Source organism: Fusarium mangiferae (genome assembly GCF_900044065.1).
Source record: "Fusarium mangiferae strain MRC7560 genome assembly, contig: FMAN_scaffold007, whole genome shotgun sequence".
Lineage (NCBI taxonomy): Eukaryota > Fungi > Ascomycota > Sordariomycetes > Hypocreales > Nectriaceae > Fusarium > Fusarium mangiferae.
Genome location: NW_024573927.1, coordinates 1,830,610 through 1,849,436, shown reverse-complemented (window position 1 = coordinate 1,849,436; position 18,827 = coordinate 1,830,610). Strand labels below are relative to the sequence as shown.

The following is an 18,827-nucleotide window of genomic DNA, read 5'->3' as shown; positions in this document are numbered from 1 at the left end:
ACACTCACACTAAAACCTTGCAAACTTACAAGCAAAGCTAAAGGGAAATAATATTTAAGTGTGTTGCACCCTTGGATTCCTATTCTATTTCCTTTTCTCTTTCAACTTTTCCACTTTCTCGTATTCTCTTAGTCTACACGCGGATACCGTTACACCTCGACATTTCTGTCAATCCATCTATCATGGCCAGCTTCAGGCGTTTTTCCGACCTGCCCAAAGAGATACGGGACATTATATGGAGCGATGCTAGTCAACGTGACCTTGCCGGCGTCCAGATCTTTGAACTTCGGACTCCGAAGCCAAAAGAAGATGGCGAAACTTCCGACACCACAGCCTCGGGTACTCGACCGCCCCGCCAACAACTCGATGCGCCATTGAGGAGCAAATGCTTCCCTGCTCTTGATGGTAGCCCAGGCACTTTGAATGTCTCTAGATACATGGCTGACATCGGATTATGGACTGCCTGTAAAGAGTCAAGGGAAGTCATGGAGAAGACTACTCAGAGATCTAAGAAAATCCTTGAGATGCAAGCAAAGGACAATTACCGGCACTACGACTGGGAGAAACATGTGCCCGCGATTATCTCCTGCAGCAATTCACAGCGATTTCTGGTCCAACCCCACGCAGATCTCTTTGTGATTCAGCCCAGCAAGATCGAGGACATCGACTGGTCCCAGGTCGCTCGTGACATCCGAAAGCAAATTGAACCCGGAGGTTTCGCCTTCGGAATCAATATTGGGATCGAATGGAATGCCGAGTGGGGAATTAAAAACAAGTGGGATGATTTTGATCTGTTATGCCAGGCCTTTCACGATGTCCATGCTCAGCTATGGATAATTGACCATAATCTCAGAACGAGAGAAGAAATAAACAGGAGGGAACAAGACTGCGGCAATAAAACCTTCTATACTTGTGACAGAAGGTTCATAGAGATCAATTGGAATCATGAACCTTTAAGCCGCTGGCGACATATCAAGCCACCTGAAAGAAAGTGCAAATACACCGGCAAAGACGAGGATTCACTGAGTCTTGCGCACAGTCTGGAAAACATAGCAGCTGATGAGCATTGGAATTGGCGCCGTTCTGGGCAGTATGGTGGCGATGAAGATCGACGATTTTACTGCAAGGTTAAACTCCTTGGCTGGGATGACCTATGAGATTGGAGGGGAGGAACTTGGTGGATATGCGGCAAAGCTATTCAGATGATTTTATTTAGGCTTAAAAGAATTCCTCTTCAAGGTCAAATTCCTTCACCTCTTTAGAATGGAGAGCCGAATCTCTCCCCTGTTTCCAAGAACTCACAACGTTGACTGTCTGGGTTAGCATAGTCGCAATATTGTCCGTTAAGCCTGAAGTGCACCGCAAGCAAACCTCTTGTTAGTTGGGCCAAGTACTCGTCGCTGGCCGTTTTGCAGTGTCGTCTACCTATCACAAGGTATCGCTCATGGTGCTTCCTCAGTGGGTGATTGCGGGTAGCGATGGAACCATAATGAAAGGGTGTTTATGTCTGGCCAAAAGACACACTGGGCAAGTTGTTTCCGTATATAATCATCTCTGTCGACCCTTATGTCAGGGTTGCTATCGTGATTCGGCGCAGCGAGTACATCTCAACAATAGCCACGACACGAAAGCTCCGTATCCGGTCACGGAAAATGACTCAAATATCGGTGAATTCGAATAGAAGAATAGTTTCCAGTGATGTCACTAGAAATAAATAAACTTTTATCCTGATTACTAAACTAGAAATAACATTTCTGAATGCAAAGTCAAATACATGAAAGCTATGACTCACGCCGCTATGCAAACATATATAAACTCCCAGTGCCTCCGAAGATAAGGCAATCAGTCTGTGAGACCATTGTTCACATCAATACCATCGAAACAAGAAGCACGAAGCGCCCTGGATATCGGATAACCAACGACAACACACAACCACCACCCGCTCCCGCGATCACTTCTATACCGGGACTTCATACCCACCAAGTACTCCAGTATGGCAGAGTTTGAGAAATTCTCCGAGCTTCCTAGAGAGCTCCGAGACCAGATTTGGAGCATGGCTGTCCGCGATGATCGCCCAGGAGTACATGTTTTCGGACAGTACGACGAAACAAAACGATATAAAAGAGGGAGCCGCTTTCTAAGATCCGATGATGTGGTAAGCGGGACATGGGCTGCCCCTTCATGGCGCCGATACTTTGAGAACTTGAACAAGGGCCTTGGCGACGAGAACATTTCAACATACTTGATCGATGGCGGTCTATGGACAGCTTGTCATGAATCCCGGCTCATCATGGAGAAGCGCTACTAACAGTCAAAGCGAAAGGATTTTGTTGAAGACACTTACCCAAGACACGATAGAACAAAAGAAGTCTTCAAAAAGGCCACAACAGGATGCTTCGACGGTACGCCTCTTGACCTGATGACTGTCTTTCCCCACCGGGACCTTTTTGTCCTTCAGTTTAATGACTTGCAAAAAGTCGATTGGTGCTTCCTGGGATTTGAGGCTTCAATGGCGACTTCTGCAGAGGGCTTTAGTGTGGTGAGGTATGTCGCATTAGAGTACAACCCAAAGTGGTCGGCTGAGCTGATACATGACCTGGGTGATGACATTTGGGCAATCGTGGAGGGTGCATTTGAGATGTGGCCCCATGTCTGGAAACTTTGGTTTATTGACCACTCCCTGAAAAGAAAGAAAGACGCTCCAGTTTTCAAAGAAAAGGCAGACAATGGATATGAGATAAACGCCTTTTATGCCAGCGACAGGAGGCTCTTGGAGGTAGATTGGCATAACTGGCGCGACCTAGAAAAGGAATGGGAATACATCAAACCGATGGAGGACAAGTCGGATAATGGCTTTAGTTCTTCGCCGGATTTCCTTTGGGGCTTGGACTTGGAACTCAGAGACAAAGCATTACCAGATTCTGGTCATTTTCGCGAGCCTTACTGTCATATTGGGATTCTAGGATGGGACGAGTTATAAGGCTGGACCAAATACAAAGGGGCCTTTAGGGGTTAGTAAAGGAAACAATAATATTTTATTTAATTTAAAATATAGTATATTAAATTATAATTTTATAAACTGTTATTAGTTAAGTATATATCTATATGTATCTCTTTTTTTTCTTTCTATATAGGCAATAGGATTGTAAATAATACTAAAAACTTAATCTAGAAAGTAAAGGCATGTTATGCATTAATAAGTGGTTTAGATATTAATAGGTTTTGCTTGCCGAAATTTTATTATACATGATTAGGTCTTATTAGCTACCTAAGCCTAATCTAGGGTATCTACCCTATATAATCCGATTCAATATATTTCTTATATATTATCTTTAGCCATTTAACTACCTAGGTGCTTGACCATTGCACTAAAGGGCGAAATTTCGTTACATATTTGGAAGACGGGCTCGAATATCGGTGCCATCCAGACGACACTGAAGCAGGGTATCATGATCAAATCGGAATTCTTGGGCGGGATGACCTATGAACTGTTCAGAGAGACACTAGAATATGGAGGACAAAGAAGGCTAGAAGGTGCTGCCACTGCTAGATGAATGTTCTGCCACTGCCACAAGAGATTTGAGTGAACAATGAGAAAGAGGTTAGCAATGACTCAGGCCGCAAATTATTAGTGCGTCAGTGCCTGGTACAAGAAAAACCTTTATTATTCACAAATTCCAAGTTAACTTAGACTTCTTCGATCTTCCTTTTCCCAACCAACCTCACATCGCTAATTTCTGCCTGCAGGGTTGAAGTAACGAGCACAGATAAAACACCACAAAACTTTGGCACAAATAAGCCAGCCACGCGCAGTCATTTCAACATCCACTATAAAACCTCCCCTAGCGCACTCTACTTCCTACGGATCTATCACCCAAGCTATCATCTTTCATCACACATTCGATCATGGCAAACTTTTCCGATCTCCTCCGGGAGATCCGAGACATGATTTGGGCGCTTGTCCCACGGGATTACCACCCTGGCGTTCATATCTTTGGGCACTACGATGAGAACCAGAAAGGCATGGCTGAGGGCCGATCTATGGTGCATGGTAGCCTCTTCAGTGGTATACTATCCGAGCCGTCACCCGATAGATACTTCAACAACCTGGACAAGGACCGCAAGAACGAGAACATCTCCACGTATCTCATCGACGGTGCAATGTGGAATACCTGCAAAGAGTCACGACTTGCCATCGAAAAGCGTTTCAAGCAGTATGAGTGGCCTGCTCATAAACTGTGGTGGCATTTTCGAAGTGATCTGAGAGCTTGGAGTGAGTATCCTTACCACTTGGTGTTTGAGGTGCCTTCAACAGGGCACTTCGAGGGAAGCTCTCCGCACTACTTGACTTGGTTCCCTCACAGAGACCTCTTTATCTTCCAATTTGATAAACTGGACAGTGTCGATTGGCACTTCGTTGGGTCTCGTCCAACGCGGGGAGGACTCCGGCCGCTGTGGAGAAGACTCCAGCACATTGCAATTGAGTATAACCCTGAGTGGTGGGACGAAGTATCCGCCTCTCCATTTCCCTGGGACCGGCCAAATTTCAGCAAGTTGATGGATGCTGCTTTTGAGCTGAAAGATTGTCAGAAATTGTGGTTCATCGATCGCACTCTCAAAAGGAGAAAGGACGCACCGACTTTCAAGGAGGAGGCTTACTGCCATACAAGACTTAACGCATTCTACGCTAGAGATAGGAAGTTCCTAGAAATCGATTGCGGCCTCTGCCCTCCTTTGCGCCCGTGGAGCGCTTGGCGCAGATGGCGTATCTCGAGCCCTGATGATGGCATACTGAAGAACTGGGAATATGTAAAGCCCGTGGGTGACACATCGAGTCAAAGTGGCAGTTCGTCGATTGATTTTGTGCGGCAGCTGGAAGAGAGTATCTGCCAAGAGCATAGCGATGGGATCAAAACTCTTGGTTTCGATTCCCGGGGACGCAAGTTTCATTGCAGGATTGGACTTCTTGGCTGGGAGGAATTGTGAGCCTCTATTGTTGTCCCTGGTTAATTCTAACCTGTCGGGCATAGTAGAGAAATCATATCAGACCGCGGCTCACGGATATGTTGGGCAAGGAATTTAGGTCACAAGTCTTGCAGAGTAGCCTTATTCACAAAAGAAGTTTTCTTATGCCTGACAATCCAAAGATGCCTCGCCGTTGATCAGGACTCTGTAACCTTGTCAATAAGGCGACAAAACCTTAGCTGTGCGTTCTGAACGACCCCTGGCCCTGACTTTCCATCTGCCAGCCAGAGATTCGCTTGAGTTATACCTGTATAATCAATCAGCCTTGTAAGATAAATGAGGGAGGTTGCGTCTCTGCACTGGCTCCGGCATTGGCCGAGTTCCCAGGCGGCACCACGAGGAGGTTGCAGAGTCCGACGTCGCCGCCCGCCTCCCCTCTCACTTTAATGTGGAGGGTCAGCATCTTCCCCATTCTTTGATGAATGCTAAAGGAAGCATCGAATTGCTATAGGGACGAACCCATCCCAACCGAGCCTGGCGCTATGCCTATTGGGACTCTTCTGATCAAGAACCTTATGGAATTGATACGCGTTAGGTCGATGACGAGCCCCCGACCGAGTCCAGCTTTCAGTGCTAAAGAGACTCTTCTGGCCGTTTGCAAGTTTGCATGGCACGCGTCAGGGGTCGTGGACAAGCACTGCATAATGTCAGCATTGATAACCAGGCGCAGGAGTTCCAGTAAAAGATCAAGTCATCCCACTCGCCCTCGCTTTCGAGGCTATCAGGCATCGTGACACTGGCGCGCTGCATAATTGCCATTCGCGACGCCTAGGCCATTCCTCTTTATGGGCTGGGGCCCTGCAGTCGACCGTTCGATTTATCCGATTCGGTCGAGATGAATACCAGACTCGTTTCGTTCGATCGTCGGCTCATCTGCTCGTCGAGTGCCCGGTCGGTCGATCGTTTGGCTTCGAACTTGATCGGCCGGGACTTTGCTTCGATGACACTGGATGCATCGTGGGGCACTGTCAAAGTCAGCTGTATCTTGATTGCTCCTGATTTCAGTGGATGAAGTGAAGATGTTCTCACTCACCAAGGCCTGTAAACTTGAGTTTGGCGATGGGTGGGATGGATAGGATGGATGTGCATGAAGCAGAAGGATTTCCATGTGTGTTAGAATGACGAAGTTGTCAAGTCTGGGTGCTCCAGACGAAGGCCAGTTAACCCGTCAATGTTTTGGCCAACTATGAGGCAGGACCATGGCCGTGACAATGACGCGTACCAGTTCAGTGAGGGCAACCACTACCATAAGGTGAAGGAATGGCCAATTCAACTTTGAAGCCAACAAAGATCCAGTTCTGTGTCGTCCTTGAGAGACTGCGTGAGTGCTGAAGAAAACATGCGAAGAATGTGTACTTGGTCTTTATCTTTTTATTTAGAGTGACTTCGCACAATCAGTTAGTCTCGCGCGCCCCTCCAACAGATCCAGGTCACCCCATCTGACTGGTCCAAAGTCCCATGAAACCTCCTGCGACATACCCCCGGAAAGATGCGTTAGAAGTGACTTCCAATCTTCGGTGATGTCCACTTCCAAATCACGCACATCTTACCTGCCATCTCTATACGAAGCAGAGAGAAGTCTCCGGTATCACCACGACAACACTTTCACTCGAACAGGAAGCATCTCGGGCTCGGCAAGCTTGTTGAGCGTGGCATTTGTGTTGGTGCGTTGGGAAATGTGTGTTGAACCCGAGAAGAGAGACATGATCATCGACATTTAGACTCAATGAAATGTTCAAGACTAGTTAGGGTGATAAAGAGCAAATCTTCTTGTTTCGCAGTAACAGTCCTGGCAGAGTCCATCATCATTGAGGCTTGCAAGCTGCAGAGTTGAAGCCTCACTGAACATTGAAATGGTGATACTAACTAAACTGACCGAATATTTGCATTGCTTGAGATGATTTTAGACCAAACACAATCGCGTTGTCACATCCCATGTTAAGTTCACCTCGATAGTATCCTTGTATTTATATTTGTCCAAGTACCGTATTCTAGTGCCTTTCTCATAAGACGTCCAAACTCGATTTTCTTGAATACGGCCCTTCCAAATTATCCTCCTGACCTGTCCAGTTGAATGGACAATAAAACCTCCCAGCCCTCCGTATTTGCCATATTGTGCGGGCGAAGGCAATTCCACAAAATAATGAGCGCCCTCAAGCCTCAGCCATTCTATAATGAGGCCCTCGAGGTAGAACCATAACCCCCTTCTCCAAAACGCGTTAATGTGTATACCCATCCTATCAGGTATACCGTTGTAGTTTGTAGTTGTTTACTCATCTCCCCATAGATTCGTCCCTCCGTTCTCGGCGTTGCGCCCATCGACATCTTCGGAGCGAAGGGATGGGGACATCATCGGCTGGTCAACTGCCGTAACATAGTCGACAGGGGAGTAATCTGCGGTGCAAACTCGCGGGCGGAATCGACAATAGCTTTTCCCACCAGCTCGGTTACGGCAATCTGCTCGCTGACACACATGGCCGTAAACACAGTTTGCTCTTCGGCAACCTCCACCACGCGTACAAGGTACAGAACGTGAAAGATGTTCAAGCGCTGGGAGAAGTTCTTTATCAATTGGTGCATGTTCATATCCACAGTTGTCGCTCTCGCATGAACCATACAGCTGTGCATTATTGCAGAATCTCTTGTCCTGCGATAGCATCTTGAGACGTCTTGCGGCTTCGGGGTCAGGTGGGGGCAGGTAAGCGTCAAGACGGTCCTCGACTGCATTGATGGCAACACATCCATCTGGGATATCATCCTTTCGAGGTAGAGACTCAATATTACTCTTGGTGATACTCGAGCCGCGTCGCCAATCACCTGTCAAGTTCTTTGTGCTTGAGCCGATAGTTGACGGCGAGGGTGTACTATTCTGACTGGATGTTTTACTGTCAACGTGAGAGAACTTGCAGCCGCTGCCATATCGGCAATTTCCTTGCGCATAAAAGCTGCAGACCGAGTTTTCATCATTCGTGTTTCTTTTGATCGTAGAATTTGGGTAAGGTACGCTGACGACTTTGCTCATATTGTTGGACGACGCAAGAGCCGTCTTTGTTTGCGCAGTAGAATAAGCGTATGTGAGTGGCACATGGCGGAACACGCCAGGGAGTTCTTCAACATTCATACCAAGTCTGTCAAACTCCTTATGAAACAACACACTCGGCGTTCGAATAAGCGTGAATCTTTCACGGTTGCCCCTAAAGGGGATAAGGTCGGATACGTAGCCCACATCATGGCAGGCTGCGAAGTAAATATGCTTGCACTGGGCGTTGTCGGCGTACAGGCGGAGAATGGCTTTGACTTTGAAGTCGGCGTTTTCTTTTAATTCGCCCGCGTCGATAAAATCAGCGAGACCGTAAGATCGGTTGAACCCAGCTGTGAAGGATGAGAACGAGCGCTTCTCTGCTCCGGCGAGGCCATTTTTGCAGAGGGCTTTTGATAGGCCTGTGAGGTTGGCGTAGACGCGGACCATGACCTCGCAGGATTCGAGACCTTTGCGGCGTAGACTATCTTTGATAGTATCGTTGAGTTGTTTGGCGGCTCTGCTCCCGCCTTCTTCACCGTCTTTGACGAAGCGTTCGTCAAAGATGTAACCATCTCCGTCGACGACTACGAGAGCAAAGGGATTACGCTCTTGACCTCTTGCGAGCTGCTTGTAGCGCTCTCTGCCCTCACGCTCCTCTTCATAATCGCTTTTAAGACGCTTATAGTCTTCGATCAGAACAGCGTATTGGTCGAGAATGTCGTTGAGAGCGTTGTTATTTCGGAACTCGGCAAGCTTCTCAGCTGCACTGTCGATTGTCGCATCAGGAAGCATTGTCGGCGGATGACGACGACATGCCCTGCATTGCCGAAGATTCCGGGGAGACTTGTGAGTGAGATGTGAGGTGAAAGAGGAGACGGTAATGCTGTCGCTTATGGTGAAGTGCGGGCACAAAAGAATGCCTGTCAATTTTAAAGCGGTAGATGAGATTGCGGTTGCGGAGTCAGGTGATATGCCACGTGTGTTACTCTTCAGGCGTCAACGGCGGGAACCCAATCTGGCTCGACCTTGCAGGAGGGCGAAAGAAGGGCAGCCACGTAAGAATGGTTTCGCTTGTTTTTGTTGTTTGTGTTTCTATGTGCACAGTCACTGTTTGCCCTCTTGAATTTGGTCAAGCATCGTATGTTTGAGGCCGTGCGTTTCACCGCCCCACTAACGACTTTGAAACGGCTTCCAATGCTATGAGCCTTACAAAGAAAATCAGGTAATGCATGAGTCTCTTTGGATTCACAAAGAACAGTCCGATATTTTGGAAGTTACACCTAAATACGTGGCCTCTTTCGCCTTCAGAACCACTCTCGTCTCGTCTCATCTTGTCTTGGGGCACCCCGGTCCTGGACTTGTGCAGCGGCCTACCGTTGCTTATTCTGTAGGCATCCAGCAAATTCCATGTGTCAACAACAGCAATAATGAACAAACCGTACCGAATAAGTCGATCACTAGTCTATACCGCCGTTTACTATACCGTTTGTCCTTCCTCCCATCCGTCGCTGAATGGATAATCCGTGTATCCATCCGTGCTCTTTACCTTGTAGAAAGTATCCCTCTGATACGGCGCCAGGGGAATATTCCTCGCGAGCCTGAGCGGCAAATCAGGATTAGATATAAAGTGTCTTCCAAAAGCAAACGCAACAGGCCGGTCTTTGAAAGTTGTTTCCAAGGCTTTGTTTGCCTTTTCCGCTGTGTAACCCCCTGCTAGAATGACTGGTCCAGCCCAAGCCCATGCATCAAGCGCAAAGTCAAGGTTTTCCTGGTCGTCCGTCTCCCTGTCCACGTTCCCGGCAATACGGGGCTCAATTAGATGTAGGTACGCGAGCCCCAGAGGTTTCAGCTCGGAGATCAGGTATGTGAACTGCGGCTCAGGATCCTGCATCCGCATGCCTTGGAACGTACTGAAAGGTGACAGTCGAATAGCTGTCCGATCTGGGCCTATCTCCTGTGAAACAGCTTTCGCAATCTCAAGACAGAACCGTGATCGATTCTCGACACTGCCGCCCCATTCATCTGTTCGTCTGTTACACGTATCTTGCGTGAATTGGTCGATGAGGTATCCATTGGCAGCATGAATCTCGACCCCATCAAAGCCCGCATCGATGGCATTTCTGGCAGCGCTGGCGAAAGATGCAACGCACTCCCTGATTTCTTCGGTCGTCATGGGCCGTGGTGTAGGATATTCTTCGCTGATGGGAACGTCGCTACTGCTGACCATTTCCAGGCCAGCCTTGTCCAGCGCATGTTGACGAGCTGCTCTGCCGACGTGCCATAGCTGCATGAAGATGAAGGACCCTTTGTTGTGAACCTCATCTGTTACATGTCGCCACGCTTCGACCTGCTCCAGCGTGAATATACCCGGCGCGTTCTCGTCGCGGCCTCGCGATTTGGCAGATACAAATGTCGCTTCCGTGATGAGAAGCGTGCCGGGAACTGAAGCTCTCTGCGCATAATAGTCCCTCATCATATCCAATGGTGCGTGGTTTTCATCAGCCCTCAAGCGCGTCATCGGCGCCATCACGACGCGATGCCTCAACGAGCATCTCCCGATATCGATTGGACTTGTAATGTTTGTCATGTCGAATATGTAACTATTTGCAAAAACTTCGGAAAACACCAAAACTAATTACCGAGACAGTGGTCTCATCGTAGAGCGGCGAATTATCGGAGCTGACCTCGTGGCGATAAGACCCCGCATTGGCCAAGCACGTCACATCAGATCCATCTGTCAATATCGGTCGGAAGTTGACGATGGAGTCGGTGGATCTTGAACCGCGTTTCGGAAGTTATGCTCTCATTTTCTTTTCCATCTCCATATAATTGAGGAGACATGAAAAAGTTCCTGACCAACGTTGGGGAAACGGAGCCATGGAAAATCCTCGATCCAATTGAAAGACTACGTCGAGATGCGGCTGAGTGAGAACAAGCTCATCGGCAATTACGAGACCACTCCACGAGATGAGAGCAATGGATATTTGTTCCACAGTATTTGGGGTAGCTTGTGGAGGTGCTCTCATTTTTGACGGAGACTCCATGGTGAAGATTTTTTTAATTGACGATGATGTACTGAGATGTCGTGTGCTTCTGCGCAACAGAAGTCTGTTTTCACTCAAATCTGCTCAACGGCCTCCTCAGAGCCTCAACGCCTTTTACTCAATCTTATTAATAATTGAACCAAGTGCAACGTTGGTGGCTGTGGCTGCCAAGTATACATAAAGTTAACGCTGTCACAAATGAGAGCATCTCCGACTCAAGCCCAAATTCTCGGCACGCTTGTACAAAAACCTTGACCAATCCCTGCAATATTGTGCTCTCACTTTGTTCTCACTTTTCCCCGCCGATCACCGGCCACCACGAAAAACACTGTCCCGCCCTAACCGTCTGTCACCATCCACCACTTGAAGCGAAAACTGCAAGAGTCTGGGGTAGATCATCCCACTAAACCCAATCAATAACCTCCCCAACGGCTGGCAACGTCCCGAGAGGGCGCGTCGCACGCCGTATAGCCGGCGACAACAACATGAGCAAAGCATTTCTTGGATTAGCGCGGCACAGCTATCTCCGAAGCCTTATCTTTGAGTCGGTGCTTTGCGAAAAATACCAGCATATCTTGGCTCGAGATAACTATAGGCTGATTTGTTCCCTGTGATCATGGCGGTACCCCTCACTCAGTGATAGGTGGCTTACTGCTAGTTCTTGGCTTTCGTAGGAGTGTGACAGCCCGAGGAGATAGCGAATTCTCCACAGAAGTGCTTGTGAATGTCCTGAACATGCGACGACTTGGCAGGTGAGTATAGAGATGTGATGGATTGCGATTGGTAAGCTGCTGATCATTTGTCTCGATGAGTCTGATGAGAAATTGGCAAATGTCAGTCCCAGGGCGTGAAGTTGTGCGGGAATCGGAGGTCTTGGCTCCATGTCTGGGGTCGGCTTTTGTTAGCCAATTACATGTGCCCAAATGCACTACCAGGGCGTCGCGTCGGCCAGGACGGCCAATCACCTCAGACCAGAGCCTTGGCTGAGATAAAGGGTCATGTGTTGGCACTCCCAACTCGTCTTGTGGCGGAACTGAAAGGTCAGCTCAAGTATCGGGGGGACGACACTTTTTATCTTCTTTCATCTTCATCTCAAACCTACATCATTGTCTCAGCTCATGACTGAGATTATCCTGTTTTCTCACTATCAGCGCTAACAATCCCTCGAGTAACACGATCAAAATGTCGGCTGCCCAGGTTTTGTTCAACACTACACCTATCAACACCATACAGACTGAGCCAAAGCGTAGAGGAAGTTGGGTTCCCACGCGAAGAAAGTCAGAATGTCCTCTCGAAGTCACCATCGATCGACACTTTGAGGCCAAGATCTACACCTCGGGCTCAACCATCACCGGCTCTGTGTCATTCTCACCAAGCGCAGATCTAACCGTCGATGCGTTCGAGATAGTCTTCACGGGCTCTGAAACAACACTGGTTCAAATGTTTCATCAAGGAACTATGCCCAAGTCAGGGCACAAATTCCTTCAGCTTCGAATGCCAATCCCAGAAAGTGCCCTGCCGCCCGATGGAGTGCTTCAGGCTGGCCAAACCTACGAGGTTCCTTTCTCTTTCGTCATTCCATACCAACTACCCAGTGCAGCTTGCAAGCATCGAAATCCAATCATTCGGGAACGACATCTACAGTTACCGCCGACTGTTGGATCTTGGGAGCACGATGACATGGCTGTTCATACCGTTGCTATCAACTACGGTGTTGATGCGCGGGCACTTCTCAAGACCGATAAGGGCAAGTCTATGGTCCTGGAAAGAACTCATCCTGTCAAAGTCATGCCTTATCTTCCAGAGCAGCCTCCTCTGCATATCCTCCCGGGAAACCCACGATTCACTATGACTCAAGAGAAGTCAATCCGAAAAGACATTCTCTCTTCTAAGCTAGGCTACGTCAGAGCAACCACTCGTCAACCGGATCCCGTCATCATCTCAGCCGACAAGCTACAGCCATCAGAATGCTCACTCAATATCGATCTTGAGTTCTGGCCAACTTCCAAGAAAGCGACCCCACCCGAGATGTACGCAAAGTCAGCCAGCATCAAAGCATCGACATACTACTCCACAGGCCATCTTAGCTTCCTACCAGATCAACACAACTTCCCCAGCGTGATGCCGAATCCCATTCTGAGCTTTGTTCTCGACGAGAGCGCTACGGTAACCAAGTCGCCCGCCCCTCACTGGGAACAGACATCAGCTTCAATGTCAGTGCCGAGCTCTCGTAGAGGCTCGGAGAACTCTACCATGGGCGACGAACCTCCCCGCACGGCTTCCAGACGGGGCTCGAAGAGTAGTGATATCATCAAGGCGGAAGCGCCTCGACATACTGCAATTTTACCTATTTCTATCGAGCTGCCGAGTCCCGATAACAAGATCTTGCTTCCAACCTTTTACTCCTGCCTCATCAGCCGGACCTACATTTTAGAAATTGTTCTGGCTTCGAGAGCGCATGGTTCCAGCTTCACCCTGCGCCTGCCACTGCAGATTGCGGTCGAAGGACATCACGAGACAGGCATCAACCATGTGCCTACCTATGTGAGTTTCGTTGAGTCAGCATGCGGAGACGTTTCAACTAATAAGGGAATAGGAACAAGTCCAAGCAGGACAGGACTTATATGATGCCCTTCCAACTTACGATACCGCTATCTGAGGTCTTCTTCTTTCTCTCTTTGTGATTTGCTTACAGACTATGAATCACTCTTTGAAACTGCGATTGAGTTAGAAAATTGTTGCTTAATAGTTTTATACCCACAAGTGTTAGTTTACTTTAATTTAAACCCTATACTATCGATTTTCTGTGTCTTCTCTGTCCAGTCTGCTGGATTCTGTCACAGCTGACGAGGTATCTAGTCCAACCTCAGTTTGGACCACCAACCGTGACAGAGACCGCAAGGCGCATAAAGTTTGTCCAGTTGTCGACATTGAGCTCGCCGCCAATTACCTTCCAGATAAACCTATCCATGCCCTTCAATCGACAGCTTTCTCCATTCGGTGCCCAAACAATGGTGTAGACCCTCATGGTGTTATACTCCCTCTTCTCAATGAGGATCCTAGCCTCGTTGGCCCTGACAAACTCTCTGATTTCAGAACCTTTGAAACCTGCCCAAGGCTCAGCAGTCATAAAGTTCTTATTTCCTAGGGCGGTCTTGAAGTCGTCCGGTGGGAGCATGCCCTGAGGAGCATTTGCCTTCAGTGCGTTGTATGCTGCATCTGGTGTTGGAAGTTGAACCTTGAGAAGAACATAGTTTGCTTTGATTGGCGTGAATGGGGCAAGAAATTTGCTGACGGTGGCGGTATTGGTGGTGATGCGGTACACGATAGAGTTGTCTTCTTCCCACGAACCATAGTAGACAAACGAGTCGCGCTTGAATCCGCCATCCAGTAACCATAGCTGATGATAAGGTGACTCAGTAAAGGTGTGAGCACCTCCCCATAATGAGCTGACAAGTCACCGTGTTCTAACTGGTGAAGTATGGCGGTCAAGTTGGCTATAAGAAGAGGATGTTTAAGTGAAAAGAAGTTGCGGGGCGAATCAGTCGACTGTCTGGAATATACAATGTTTAAATATTAACCATAAGAGACAATCACCGCCGAGGCATATCGGCTAGGATGAATACCTCCGTATAGTCACGGGGAGACAAGAGGAAACAAAAGGCCAACACACTGTGGTTCAAAACTTTAAAACTTGTCATTTCAACCTCAAACATATTCTGATATCGCTGTATATCAGTCTCCTGCAAGGGCGTTTTGTCTTACACGAAGTTTGACGCCAGAAGAGAAGCCACATTTCTTGGCATCCCCGCGCGGACACGGAGAAAGTGACCGAGCTAGTCGACATGTAGACTGTCAGCGGAGACACAGTTTGTAGAACTACTACCTAACCGGTATGAAGATGGTATTAGTATCAAGCAGCTCACAACAAGGTTTGTGTCTGCAATGTAAGAGAATAAGAACTTCGTCGGCGGGCAGTGGCTTGGTCATACCCTGCCTCAATAAGTAAGCATGCCGAGCTGCCTGCAGACTTGTACAACGAGTCTTTCGTTGGTATCAGTCCCTCCCGTGAGGATTTCAAACGCTTCACGTTCCAAAGCCTTGCTTACTCACCCAACAGGTGGTCTGGAAAGATGTAGGCCGTCGCCCGACAAGCAGAAACAAATTCATATGTGAAGGTGTCAAGAGTGCTGCCCGGGACCAAACGGTATAAAATCGCGAACGAAGCTGAAGTGATCCAAATACAGGATTGGGGGATTAAAAGAAGGGTCAAGACTAGGTGACAATGCGCTACAATCTCTAGCCTGATATTATCCAAGGCAACGTTGCCTTCTACACTTCATTAGATCCTTCTTGTTTCCCATCCTGATTCCTTCTCTTGTATAATAAGTCCTACTATCGCCGCTAGTTCTCACTACTATTGTAGTACGGTTGGCTATCCTGTACAAATACCGGCTGGATGACCGGAACAGGCGGCTTCGATTCAGGTTCTTGGAAGGCCCTAGTTGGCATTGGTATAGACCTCAATGAGTCTCTGAATCCGCCACCTGGGCCCTCGCTGTCGCCTTGACTTCTTCTTCCCATCCTGAAAGCTAAGATTATGACACCGACGATGAGGGCTACGCCTGCGATTGAGCCGACCACAGCACCAGCGATGACACCTCCACTGGGTCCATCACTGCCTCTGGTCCCTCCATCGGTAGGACTCTCTGTTTCCTCTGGTTCCGATGTACGTGAAGGAAATGTGGCGGATGAACTGATCTCAATCTGTGTTGATGATACACCAACGGTCACAGTGATCGGGGACTCGCTCGTAGTTGTCGTGCTTTCGGTCGCGGTGTCCCCTACAATTCCACCAACGTCAGTTTTCTACTCAATTATTCCAGTATAATGCAATACACACAGTCTGTTGGATCGTCTAAGAATAACGTGCTGATACTGGTTGAAACACCGATGGAGTCGTCGCAGCTGACCAACCATCGACGACCCTCCAAATCGTCGGGGTTATCGTACAACCTGATGGCCACGCAATCGCCGTTGCTATTCAAGAATGTCAGTTTAATCTAAGCCTGTGATAATCCCAAAATATTGCGGGTGTATTACCAAACCAGCGTAGAAGAGGTACTGACACCATCTTTAATCCATTGGGTGAAGTAAGCCGTACTGCCGATACAGGATGTACCGACACGATAATATTCGTCGGAAGTGAACCAGTCACAATGCGCGTATGTGTCTGGGTCTCCAGAGAACTTGAACGTCGTTCGGAAGGATACTGAGCTCGGGTAACTAAGCGTTTCGGCTGAGAAGTTTTTGGTTACTGAATGCCATCTGGGTGTTCAAAGGGAAGAAATACTTGTTCCATCTGTGACCGTATAGCCAATTATTGAGTCACATTGCACGGGTACGATACGACTAAAGAGATAAAATGAGATAAAGGCAAGAGTTAAGTTGAGTCTATACATGTCGCCGAGCGGTTTCTTGCAAGATTTGAGTCAACAAGAATAAGGCTCTCGAGTTTGAGAAGAGGGGGGATCTTTAAACCCAAGTACCCCTTTAAAACAATCCTGCCAGTGACCCCTATCACAATTTACATGATCCCGTGGCGCTCGATAGCTCAATTCCAATGTGCAATATTTTCAGCTGCTCTCCCAATAATGGATAGCCATTGGTGATGAGAGTCTTGGCGCTGCAGGCTGTCACAGCCTGCTTTTGTCTTGCCCCTAACGAGAGCCTACAGAACACCACAGTAAAGCTGCATGTTTCACCACGGGTGAGAATTAATCTTACTGATGCCCAAAAAAGAATCTCAGCCACGGCCAATGCATGAACAAATCGATTTTCTTCAACACAAGCTCCTTGTGAGCTCTTCTATGTAGCCAAGATTGAGGTCAAGGGAATAGCCCAATACATGCCTCACCTGTGCCTAAACATCTTTTCAAGGAAAAACAATCGAATTAGGCAGAGGCACTTACATCAGTCGACTCATGCTAACTCTCTACACCAAAAGCCGGTCTCTGACTGTTTCGACAAGACAGTTCACAGTTCGGTCCCACGGGATCAGCCCTATCGACAATCCGGAATCAACGGACACGATGTCACCGAAAGCCTAAAATTCTGGGTAATATAAACCTGACTTGAAGTTGTGCCTTGGAATTGATCAACGGAATTGGGTGTCGCTCCCCCGAAATCCTGGGCCTGAATCGCTTAACTCCGCTTAAATCCATGTTGATGGTATCTATTCTCCGAAAGTCTCAGAATGAATCATAACAATAAGCGGGATCCATGACGATCACCGAGTTTCATGCCACTTTTTGAGTTATAAATTAAAGGGCTCCCGGGTTAGAAAGGATATAGGAGTTGAATATTTCACGTAAGAATCTCAGACTGTCCATTCGTACTCGGCTCATTACCATTACCCATTACTCGCAAGGATGACGGCAACAACATTTTCTCAGTTCAATGGTGAAACAGAGGGTCTCGAGGTCGCCCAAGCCTTCTCTGCCCAAGTTTCTGGTAAGGTAGTGTTGGTCACTGGAGTGAACCGAGGTGGGATCGGTTACTCAACAGCCGAAGCTATGGTACGCCAGAAATATGGCTTTCGATTCATGAATCCATGGCAATCTAACAAAGAGCATGCTACAGGCATCACAGGGGCCGTCGCATCTCATTATCACCGGTCGCTCCCGTACCAAGCTCCAAGAAAGCGTTGACGCAATGCAGAGTCTATACCCTCAGGTCAACTACGTCGTCCTCCAGTTCGACCTCTCAAGCCAGCAGTCAGTTCGCGCCGCTGCTGCGGAACTTCTTGTTCGAGATGACATTCCAAAGATCGACCTGCTCATTAACAATGCCGGAGTGGCGTTCCTCCCAGAACACACGTATAGTCCGGAGAGGATCGAGATGCATTTTGCGACCAATCATATCGGCCACTTTCTCTTCACCAGCCTCATTTTCCCAAAGCTTGTCAAGGCCGCTGAGGAGAGTCCTAAGGGCGCAACTCGCATCATCAACGTGTCCAGCGGTTCGCCAAAATGGGCGTACATGAGATGGAGTGACATCAGCTTTGAGAAGAAGAACAAGGACCTACCGGAAGAAGAGAGGCCCAACTATGAAGTGCATAGAGCATGGGGATCTCCTAATGTGGAAGAGCTGAGCTACATTCCTCTGGCGGCGTATAACCAGAGCAAAGTCGCAAACGTACTCTTCAGCATTGGCGCAAACAAGCGATGGTACGAGCGTTACGGAATCCTGTCTCTAGCAGTCTTTCCAGGATGGATTGAGACAGAACTCAGCAGACATATGCCGGCTGAAGCTCGCGAAGCAATTGTCAAGGTAGGAAATCAGAGGGGGGTGAAGTACAAGACACTTCAGGCCGGGGGGTCAACCACTGTTGTTGCGGCGCTGGATCCCAAACTTGGGCCAGGTGAGAAGCGAGAGGGAAAAGAGAACTACGGTGTATTCTTGGAAGATTGTCAGATCTGCAGCGGTGCGCATCCTAAGGCTGAGTCTGATGAGGAGGCGGAGAAGCTTTGGGAGCTGTCAGAGAAACTGACCAGTGAAACTTCTTGAAGACATCTTCGCCAATAGCCATTATCTAGCAAGCGTATTCCTAAGTTCACAGGTTGCTCGCAACATGTACGTCTCTTTGTGTTGATTTGAAACAAGTTAGTCTTGAATGCCTCGATGATTTTGAGTCAGAACTGAGTGAAGGAGCATTGATCTCGTTACTGTATATG

General features: G+C 48.1%; 8 protein-coding genes across 8 annotated transcripts; 5 read left to right on the top strand and 3 right to left on the bottom strand.

The window, feature by feature from the left end:
- Positions 1-182: 182 nt before the first annotated feature.
- On the top strand, positions 183-1,157 carry FMAN_13800 (uncharacterized protein; the record flags this gene model as incomplete). The annotated part of the gene is made up of 1 exon (XM_041833314.1): positions 183-1,157. One exon carries the CDS (start codon positions 183-185, stop codon positions 1,155-1,157), a length of 975 nt encoding a protein of 324 aa, XP_041683690.1.
- Positions 1,158-1,993: 836 nt separating this feature from the next.
- On the top strand, positions 1,994-2,980 carry FMAN_13799 (uncharacterized protein; the record flags this gene model as incomplete). The annotated part of the gene is made up of 2 exons (XM_041833313.1): positions 1,994-2,266; positions 2,324-2,980. 2 exons carry the CDS (start codon positions 1,994-1,996, stop codon positions 2,978-2,980), a joined length of 930 nt encoding a protein of 309 aa, XP_041683689.1.
- Positions 2,981-3,906: 926 nt separating this feature from the next.
- FMAN_13798 (uncharacterized protein) lies at positions 3,907-4,986 on the top strand (the record flags this gene model as incomplete). The annotated part of the gene is made up of 1 exon (XM_041833312.1): positions 3,907-4,986. The coding sequence occupies one exon, from the start codon at positions 3,907-3,909 to the stop codon at positions 4,984-4,986; it is 1,080 nt and encodes a 359-aa protein (XP_041683688.1).
- Positions 4,987-7,294: 2,308 nt separating this feature from the next.
- FMAN_13797 (uncharacterized protein) lies at positions 7,295-8,839 on the bottom strand (the record flags this gene model as incomplete). Its single annotated transcript, XM_041833311.1, has 1 exon — positions 7,295-8,839. The coding sequence occupies one exon, from the start codon at positions 8,837-8,839 to the stop codon at positions 7,295-7,297; it is 1,545 nt and encodes a 514-aa protein (XP_041683687.1).
- Positions 8,840-9,524: 685 nt separating this feature from the next.
- FMAN_13796 (putative NADPH2 dehydrogenase chain OYE2) lies at positions 9,525-10,574 on the bottom strand (the record flags this gene model as incomplete). The annotated part of the gene is made up of 1 exon (XM_041833310.1): positions 9,525-10,574. The coding sequence occupies one exon, from the start codon at positions 10,572-10,574 to the stop codon at positions 9,525-9,527; it is 1,050 nt and encodes a 349-aa protein (XP_041683686.1).
- A 1,699-nt stretch (positions 10,575-12,273) lies between these two features.
- On the top strand, positions 12,274-13,750 carry FMAN_13795 (uncharacterized protein; the record flags this gene model as incomplete). The annotated part of the gene is made up of 2 exons (XM_041833309.1): positions 12,274-13,635; positions 13,688-13,750. 2 exons carry the CDS (start codon positions 12,274-12,276, stop codon positions 13,748-13,750), a joined length of 1,425 nt encoding a protein of 474 aa, XP_041683685.1.
- Positions 13,751-13,957: 207 nt separating this feature from the next.
- On the bottom strand, positions 13,958-16,225 carry FMAN_13794 (uncharacterized protein; the record flags this gene model as incomplete). The annotated part of the gene is made up of 4 exons (XM_041833307.1): positions 13,958-14,491; positions 15,544-15,935; positions 15,995-16,131; positions 16,221-16,225. 4 exons carry the CDS (start codon positions 16,223-16,225, stop codon positions 13,958-13,960), a joined length of 1,068 nt encoding a protein of 355 aa, XP_041683684.1.
- Positions 16,226-17,522: 1,297 nt separating this feature from the next.
- Positions 17,523-18,660, top strand: FMAN_13793 (uncharacterized protein; the record flags this gene model as incomplete). The annotated part of the gene is made up of 2 exons (XM_041833306.1): positions 17,523-17,669; positions 17,734-18,660. 2 exons carry the CDS (start codon positions 17,523-17,525, stop codon positions 18,658-18,660), a joined length of 1,074 nt encoding a protein of 357 aa, XP_041683683.1.
- Positions 18,661-18,827: the final 167 nt, after the last annotated feature.